Genomic DNA, 10000 nt, shown 5'->3' with positions numbered 1-10000 from the left:
ATATATATTTATGAATATATATATATATATATATATATATATTTTATATATATATATATATTATATATATATATATATATATATATATATATATATATATATATATATATATATACGTACAGACTCACACAAGAAAATGGAAATTCCTTTTATGCACCGTTGCCTTGAGAACCTATCACTGCGCACCAAATGAAACGGAATAGCGCTACGAATGCCATTAAATGAAATGCCGCAAAGGAATTGAAGCGTTTATAATGAAACATTGAGAACGAGCTGAATTGGGAACAGTGGCATAGTTGTGCTGAGGCGAAGAATGACTTAACTAATAATCAATTTTATTGAAATAATTCAATGACGTTACTTAACCTAAATATCATTTCAGGGTTATTGTCCGTCGACAGTTCTCAATCTCTTGAATATCGAATTGATTCTACAAATTAATCAACGTGAATAAACAGCTTGTAATTTTTAAATAGTTGTTTAATAAGTAACGAAAGATCTCCTTTAAATCAATTCTTAATATCAAGAAAATATTACGGAAGTTTCAGACTTACCTTAATGTCGCTGAAGCTGCTCAAAGGGCCACTGATCAAGATACCTAAAAGGGAAACGAATATCATCATTATATATCGAAGATTTGATAAACATTTCAATATAATATTTTATTAGCACATTATACGAGACAAAATTCATACCAAAGATGATGACAACGATCACAAATAATCTGTCCTTCAGTAAATGAATGTCACTTATATAGTAATTCTGCAAGCTACTGAAAACTAAATATCACTTGACATTTTGTCGGTGAAAACGTCCAGGGCGGTAAAGTTCAGCCAGAGACATATGAGTATACATACCAAGACCTTTCTGTAGGTATTAATACATCTCATCCATCCAATGATTCGGTCTAACAGACAAGACAGATGTATTGAACGTCAATTGGCCAAAAGTAATTTTTTCTTTGGTGCGCATCATCATCATCATCATCATTATTATTATTATTATTATTATTATTATTATTATTATTATTATTATTATCATTATTTCTTTCATTATTAATACTAGCTAAGCTACAAAAGCAGGATGCTACAAACCCAAGGGGTCCTACAGGGAAAGTAGCCCAGTGGGGAAAGGAAATAAGCTAATAAATAATCTATGTACGAGAAGTAACGAAGAAAAAATAAAAAATATCTTAAGATCTGTAACAACTATCTCGGCTAAACTATGAAGAGAGACTAATGTCAATCTGTTCAACATTTAAACATTTGAAGCAAGTTTAAGTTTTTAGTTCATACGATTAATCTGGTCTCAGCTGAAAAAAAAAAAAAAAAAAAAAAAAACTTTTGGAATAGTGTACGACCGAGCCTTATAATAGAAAAGGCAAGACTGTTAGAATTATCTTCATGCCCAGTACTAGGTAGGCCTACAGGATAGTACAGTCTTGAAAGATCTGAATGCAAAGTATGGTCAGAATTATGAAAAGTCTTATGCAACTTGCATAAAGAATTAACTGAATAAGAAATTTAACAGAACGCAAGTTTCAATCCAAAAAATTAGGCTGCAAGTCAGCAGCTGAAAACCTTCACAGGAGAACAATACTCAAAACAAGGTAAAATTAAAGAATTAAAACATTTATTGACGACAGATTGATCACTGAAAATATTAAAAGATTTTACCAATTAGACATTTTTTGTGCAGATCGGGTGTGTTTTTCAAATGTAAATTTTCAATCAAGAATCCCACCTAGAATTTTAAAAAGGAGTTATTTATAGTTAAACATCAATGAAAAAAATTAGATGTTGATGAGCTACTACTGACCACGACCTACTAACAATCATACTTTGAGTTTTTTAGGGTTCAACTTCATACCCCATACTTTGCACCATGCACTAATTTGAATTAGAACTTTATCCAGAAATGTAGCAACCCGAAATCTACATTCAGGAGATGGAATTGATGCCAAGGGTAGCCTCATAAGCATATGCAATGGTCTTGTTTTTCTGGGCCAAACCTCATATCATGCGTATAGTATGAAAAATGTTAATAAATCTCTTATTTTTCTCGAGTATATATATTGGTGGGATAAGAACAAATATAGATTTAAATACCTTACACACATTTTATTATGTCACCTCAGATACATACAAGAGAAGGAGAAGCAACCGGTTAGGAGCATAATGAAAGAAAAGATACGTCCAAAAACTAGAAAAGAATATGTTATACTAATTGAGATAACAGACGGACAACCACTTGTCTGGCCCTGTGTCCCTTCTTCAAACAATAGAGCATCGTTTCAGATATATACATTCATTCTCCGTTGTTGTCGTAATTTTCTTTGGTAAGATTAAGGATGTGGCAATGAGAGTAGCCTTATTTTCTTGCAAATTTATGAGTGGAGAATAAACGAATCGTTTATCTCTCTCTCTCTCTCTCTCTCTCTCTCTCTCTCTCTCTCTCTCTCTCTCTCTCTCTCTCTCTGTGTGTGTGTGTGTGTGTGTGTGTGTGTGTGTGTGTGTGTGTGTGTGTGTGTGTGTGTGTGTGTGCAAGAGAGCAAATCACTTCAACAAATTACCTAAGTGCTTCCGCAAACTCATATACTGAATGACTCACTATATTCTTGTTCCTTTCTTCTAAATCTAAAGTTTTTATGAACTGTGACTCATAAAATAGGACAATATTCTATAAAAAAAAAAAAAAAAAAAAAAAAAATTTCTCCATTATCTATCTTCATTTTTTCAAGAATCTTATTTTTCGGTAAAATCAAACTCTTTCATAGTCTTGTATCGTAATCATAAGAATACATACAAAAGCTAATATCTAATCACTAAAGTAGATAAAAAACAAATACGAGTTGCGCACTGATACCCAGTGAGTACGTTATGATATACAATAGATAGATAAGAAAAATAGTATATTGAAATTTAATTGAATAGACCTTTAAACAGAAGAGCTTAACCAGAGTTTCCGGATGTACAAAGTTTGGTTTAACGCGTTTTCTGCCAAAGTGGAAGGTCAACCAATGTCCCTCTCATTACACCCTCATTACTTATCTTGATAATGTGAATGAAAATTCAACCACGAATTTAAATCTTATATCTTAATTTTTACAAGTATACGGAAATATGTAGGGATTATTCAAGAAAATGTATCAAATCTAATATATTGCCTAAAACCTGATAAAGAAACTATAAAATTAGAAATAAGCCTGTTCTCAAACTCGAAGATGGTTTAAGGAACTTGACACAGTAAAAATAGGATAATTTTAATGAAATATAATCCATGGTTATAAAAATACAAACTTTTATAAACACAAATAAATGCTAATTACTTTAAATGTAATGTTGATGTTTGAATCTTCATTTTGGATTTCACAAGTCTTTTTGGATTGTTGCTGAATCAATACGTGTTGAATACCGACCCCAGACCAATTAATCTCTAAAAGCATTCCAACTGATGAAAGGTTTTAAGACACCAATATGATTTTTGCAAGTGGGAAATAATCAGTAATTTTCTCCCGACGAGAAGTATTTCGGAAATACGAATGCCCAGATGGTAAGTACAGTATTTTACTTCATAAAATATACATGATTATGGTCCTGGTTACAGAATCACCTAAATTGATGTTATCTGAAAGTGTTTCCCTAACAGAGCAAGCAGAAACAAATGAAAAAGTTTTATCCTTACCAGTTCACAACTTATGGCTGATGGTACAGCTGTGGTAACAAACCACATTATTTAGAGCGACAATTTCATATTATGCATTAAAAAAAGAAAAGAGGATCTCCCTTCGTGTATACTTATATATGTTGTCCTCCCTTTGTACCACGTTTGGCAGCAATGCCTTCAACTATGCCTGAGGAGTTGTGATGGCAAATTGAAAGTCTACCTTTGCACTGAGTATTTCTAATGAATTACTTTCTACCCTGTAATAGAAGGAATTGCAATGACAAGGTATGGACAAAAGGCACACTGACAGACAGACATACAGACTACTTCCTCTCATTTATGTCGACACACGATATAGCAAGTTTTTGTGGAAACTATTCAACCATTAAGGACAGAAGATGACCAAATATGTGTGCAAATCACTGAGGGTTGGACTAATGGACGATCTTCCCCTTTGTAGTACAATAATGAATGTCAAAGTTTAAACAGAATCCCCTCTACAGTGCAAGAGAAATATTAATGACTAGGGTAAATAAAACATGAAATAATGGACAAACACACGACGGACGGATGGAAAATATTTGGTTTCACTCCCAAATGTGTAGGCAATCATCTAAACAAACAAAAACAAAAAAGATATATAAAAACAAAGATGTGATCCCACAAAAATAAATCCTGAAAAATCGATATCTTTGAATTACCAGCTACAGTTTATTTTTGCTCCCTGATTCCCCTTTCCCTTTTGTCATTCGCTTTCAAAATTGAATCACTTTATCGAATTTGGACAGAATGAAGCATAAAAACCATTCCCGGGTTAAAGCAGAGCACGGATCGAGAGCAAACAAGAGCCCCGGTGTTGTTCGCTGTATTCCATTAAATAAAATAAGAAGAACATTGTCGCTGATGTGATAGATGAAAAGTCATATATAATTTTTCTGCGTTACACATTCCTTTCTAATAGTAACGCAACGATATTCAAAAGCCGGGAGATAAAAATAAGTGCTACCTGAAATTATCTCTATACTTACATTAGAGATAAATAATGTTCACACAGCATGAAAAATACACGGCCATTACAGTGAGTACCAAAATATTATCATACAAAATATCGTTGAATCATACTGCTGCCCTGTATTTTAAGGTATATCTATGATTATAATCCTAATACACAAGAAAATGGGACAACTTTAAGGACGTGGAATGAAAAAAAAGGCGTGGCAGTGAATTCTGGAAGGTTGGAAGAGGCGTTGATCACTACACACATATACTGTGTGTGTATATATATATATATATATATATATATATATATATATATATATATATATATATATCAAAAATTTTAAATAATTTTTATTTTTCCTAACATACTTACCGAGAACTACTTTCTTTAGGAGATCACTGGTTATCTCTCTCTCTACGACCAGAGATTTGAATATATACCCCCCCGTTCCGCGCTCTCAGTAGCTTCTACCCCCGGCATCCAGGAATGTGCCCCGAGGGTAGGATTAACGGTAGGTCACCCGTTAGCCAGGTCACGTTCGTCATTAAGTTCTATTGCATTAACATCATGCTAGTAAGGGAAGAAGGCACTCGGGAAAGGTAGGGAGGGCCATTACCCGAAAGTAGTTCTCGGTAAGTATGTTAGGAAAAATAAAAATTATTTAAAATTTTTGATTTGTTCCAACACGAATATTTACCTTCGAACTACTTTCTTTAGGAGACTTACACTTTAGGAGGCGGAAGTGCCAACCTGACCCACTGACCTGGTCGTGGAGGCCAACAGGCCTCAGTATAACAAGACCTACCAGAGAGCGGAAGCGAGGGTAAATATTCAAATAATTCACGTTAGTGTCTAGGAACTCACCTTTAGAAAATCTTCTTTCGACGTTTCTTCTCGACATGTAGTCGTGAAGAATGAGTGATTCCTGGGAACAGACGGTACCCCCCGAAGAGGCAAGTAAGCAACTGGGTAGGAGGTAGGAGAACCGCACTTGTGCCTACCGGTCGCTAGTCTTGAGTGTGCCTGGGGATTACTGTTATACCGCTTGGAGGGCGGAGATAACTGTTCCAATGGAGTACCCGTCCAAGGATTTCCTTGAGTAATCCTTGAGGTAGTGGGCAATAAAGGTTGACTGGCTCGACCAAGTACCTGCTCGCAGGATTTGTCCTACTGCCATGTTTTTCTCAAAGGCTAAGGAGGTGCTCAGGCCCCTGATTTCATGAGGTCTGGGAGTGCCTGGCACTGCTATGCTAGCTTCCTTGTAGGATCTGGCGATCACCTGCCTCAACCAGAAGGAGATGGTGTTTTTGGAAACTTGTTTCTTATTAATACCCGTGGAAACGAAGAGGCTCTTGACCTCCGGTTGGAGATGCGCTGTCCTTTCCAGGTATTTTCTAATTGTTCGCACTGGGCACAATTTTAAGTCTTCTGCATTACCTGTCTTAGGGATGGCAGGAATCGAGAAACCTTCGAACATCGGGTCCCAGACTGCTGGGTTCTGAGTTTTGGCCACAAAAGAAGGTACGAACTTGAAGGATACTTCTTTCCACCCCTTTGAGTGAGAGATGTCGTATGACAAACCATGAATCTCTCCCACCCTCTTGGCTGACGCCAAGGCCAGCAAGAAGACGGCCTTGAGGGAAAGGTCTTTGTCCATGATATCTTTCAAGGGCTCAAAGGGAGGACGACACAGCATCTTCAGGACCAAGGCTAAGTCCCACTGGGGCACTCTCCTCGCCTGAGGGGGGCAAGACTGCTCGAAGCTTTTGATAAGCATCGCTATGTGTCTTGAGGCCCCCAGGTCGATGCCCTTCAGGAGGAAGACTTGGCCTAAGGCAGCCCGAACTCCTTTTATGGCTGGGATTGACATCCCTACTTTGTTTCTGAGGAACACCAGAAACTCTGCTATGTCTGGGACTGAGGCCTTAAGAGGTCTAATGTGTCTCTCAGCGCACCACTTTGTGAAGGAGGCCCATTTTGCCTGGTATATTGCCACTGACGACTTCCTCAGGTATAGCGACATTCTCTTAGCTGTGGAGTGAGAATAACCTTCCTTCTTCAGGAGCCGCTGGATAGTCTCCAGGCATGAAGGCAAAGGGAGAGTGGGTTGTCGTGGAACTTGAGGAAGTGAGGCTGTTGCAGAAGGTCTAACCTGGCGGGTAGAGGCCACGACGGGTGACTCGTTAGGTCTTTTAGGTCTGCGAACCACTCCCTCTCCGGCCACCAGGGCGCTACCAAAGTCATCTTTAGGTTTCGGGCGGCCCTTACTCTGTTGAGCACTTGCCTTATCAACGTGAAGGGGGGAAAAGCGTAAACATCCAGGTTGTCCCACTTGTGCTGAAAAGCGTCTTCCAGGGCTGCTTTCGGGTCTGGCACCGGGGAGCAGTAGACTGGGAGTTGGGCATTGAGTCTCGTTGCAAAGAGGTCCATCACCGGGGAACCCCAACGCTGAATGATGAGTCTGGCTACTTCCGGGAGGAGGGACCACTCTGTCCCTACTATCTGGCCCATTCTGCTGAGGCCGTCGGCCAGAACGTTTCTCTTCCCGGGAATGAACCTTGCTAATAAGACTACTTGATTTTCTTCTGCCCAATTCAGAATCTCTATGGTGAGATCACACAACTCCCTCGATTTTAAGCCCCCCTGCTTCTTTATGTACACTACTACCGTGGCGTTGTCGCACATCAACGCCACGGTGTTTCCTTTTAGCAGACTTGCGAAGTGTAAGCATGCCTTCTGGACTGCTTTCAACTCCAGGACATTGATGTGGAGTTGCTTTTCCCCTTCCAACCAGGTGCCTCGTGCCGTCCCGTCGAGGAGGTGGGCTCCCCACCCTTGGTTGGAGGCGTCTGTGAACAGGAGCAATTCTGGAGGGCAGGTCCCGAAGGGCATCCCCTTGAGGGAGTTCGACTGGCAGTACCACCATTCCAGGGAGGGTCTTGTGTCTGGAAGGACCCGAACTAGCACTTGTTGTGAGTGTGTCTGGCACCAGAGGCTCTTGAGATTCCATTGGATGGATCTGAGCTTTATCCTCCCCTGTGGGACTAGTTTCTCCAACGAGACCAGGTGGCCTATCATCCTCTGCCAGTCTTTCGCTCTCCTTGGCTGTTCCGATAAGAAGGGCTTGATGATGTGCCTGAGGTTCTTGATCCTGTCCTCCGAAGGGGGAAAACTTTCCCTTGAATGGTGTCCAATGTCATCCCCAAGTAGTTCATTCTGTTGGACGGGGATAGATTGGACTTCTTTGGGTTGATGACGATACCCAGATCCCTGCAAAACTGAAGGAGACTTCTCCCTTGTTCTTCCAAGAGGACCTTTGAGGCGGAAAGGAGCAACCAGTCGCCCAGGTATCTTATAAGGCGGATGCCCCGTTCGTGAGCCCACACTGATACAGTCGCGAAGACTCTCGTGAACACCTGGGGCGCTGTTGACAGACCGAAGCAGAGTCCTGAATTGCAGGATCTGGGAACCCCATTTCACCCGGAGGAACTTCCGACTCGATGGGTGGATCGGAATTTGAAAGCATGCGCCCTTGAGGTCAACGGTCATCATAAAATCTTTCTCCCTCAAGGACAGCAGAACTGACTTTGGAGTGTCCATCTTGAAGTCCGTCTTCTTGACGAACTTGTTGAGAGCCGACAGATCTATAACTGGCCTCCACCCCCCCCCCCCCCCCCGTCGCTTTCTCTACCAGGAACAGGCGACTGTAGAAACCAGGTCCTGGGAGAGGAACTTCTTCCATGGCGCCCTTCTCCAACATGGAGGACACCTCCTCTTGAAGGGCGGTCCTCTTTACTGGATCTTTGGGCGCTAGCCATTCCGTCCGGTTGGCCGGAATAAGAGGGGGTGGATTCGCCAGGAATGGGAGTCTGTAGCCCTCCTTTAGGACGGACACTGTCCAAGGTTCTGCTCCTTGGGCCTTCCATGCTTGCCAATGTAGTCTGAGTCATCCCCCAACCCGAGGCTTGGGCGAGGATAGGGGGCCTCCCACTCTACCTTCTTCTAGAGGAACGGCCTGATCTGCCTCTCCTAGAGGCGGAGTAACCCGACCTGAAGGAGCCTGAGGGTGCTGAAGTACCTCTGCGGGAGGGTTGAGGAGTTGAGGACCAGGAGGAAGAGGGGGCTTCTCTCCTCGTAGTGCTGGAAGAGGTTTGGGGCGTCGCGGCGCTGTCCGAGACGGACCTCTTGTATGGAGGTCTCCTTGACGCTGCCGGTTTGGTGACGTTGCTCTCCTTCCTCTTTGAGACCTTTTCCATCAAGGCCTCTAACTCTTTCACTGGAAAAAGAGACTCTCCCCACAGGGGGAGGCTGCGAATTGCTTGCGTCTCCCTGTCCGGTACTTTCCGGGACACTTTGGCGAGAACCGTGTCTCTCTTACGGAGAACCCAGTTGGCTGTAAGGGCGAGAGACTGGTACGAGAGGAATTTTAGAGTTTTACCCCCGGAGGTAATGAGGTCCCTCATCAGGTTTTGCTGGTCAGGGTCTTCGGGGTCGTAGGAGGCTTGCACACCCACCAATGTGGAAGCCCACCAGTCTAGCCAAGAGGAGACGTTAATTAGGTCTCGCGACATCTCCTCCATCATGGAAGCCTCTGCAGGTGAGAAACAGACTGGGGCAGAAGAAGTTCTGTCGTCAGAAACTCCTTGGCTCAGAATGTCCACGGCCGTGTCCACTTTACAAGGTCCTGGGCGACGTCCCTCGGGCAAATAGACCTTCCCTTGGTTCTTGAGGCCCTGGAGTAATTTAGAGGCACTTTGGGACTTGGGAGCCTCGGCATTGCCGGCTACCACATTGTCAATGAACTCTTGCCCAAGAACTATGTCTCGGACCAGAGGGAGTGCCAGGGAGGACTTAGGCTGGGAGGGAGTCTGCATAATCCTCAGGAGACTCGACCTCCAGGAATCCCCACCTGTCGCTGTAGGTTCTGCTATTCCATGGTGCCTCCTTATCAGGCTAACCACTCTCCTATAGAAGGAGTCTTCCGTCGGGGAGCCCTCTCCTCCGTCAGCCGAGGCCTCGGCCTGGGGCGGGGAAGCCGGGTTACCAGGCACGACGACCGGACGTCTGACCCTGGGGGCCAGGGGCGCCGTCCTGCCAAGGTACTGGACCTCATCTGCCGGTAAGACCGGACCAGGGGCTCGGGATCGTGTAGGTACCGCTGGAACAGCGGGGACTCTCATTCGCCCGAAGGCTCTGGGTGCTGAGGGTGCGGTTCCCGGGGGCTGACCCGACAGCGGGAACCGTTCCTTCCGACCTGAAGGCCGCACCAGCTGGGCTGGTTCGGCCTGGCTGCCTGGAAAAAAGCGCGTTTCCCCCTGCTGGGCGGGGTGAACC

General features: G+C 42.9%; 1 protein-coding gene across 1 annotated transcript in view; it reads right to left on the bottom strand.

The window, feature by feature from the left end:
- Nucleotides 1-8658: 8658 nt before the first annotated feature.
- LOC137630673 (serine/arginine repetitive matrix protein 2-like) overlaps nucleotides 8659-10000 on the bottom strand; it is a 2154-nt gene continuing 812 nt past the window's right edge. The window contains exon 1 of the mRNA XM_068362295.1: nucleotides 8659-10000. This exon is cut by the window's right edge and continues 812 nt beyond it. Coding sequence (XP_068218396.1) covers nucleotides 8659-10000 — 1342 coding nt within the window.

Source organism: Palaemon carinicauda, chromosome 3 (genome assembly GCF_036898095.1).
Source record: "Palaemon carinicauda isolate YSFRI2023 chromosome 3, ASM3689809v2, whole genome shotgun sequence".
In the NCBI taxonomy this organism is placed as follows: Eukaryota; Metazoa; Arthropoda; class Malacostraca; order Decapoda; family Palaemonidae; genus Palaemon; species Palaemon carinicauda.
The sequence above is the reverse complement of the archived record's forward strand: the minus strand, read 5'-3'. Positions and strand labels throughout refer to the sequence as shown.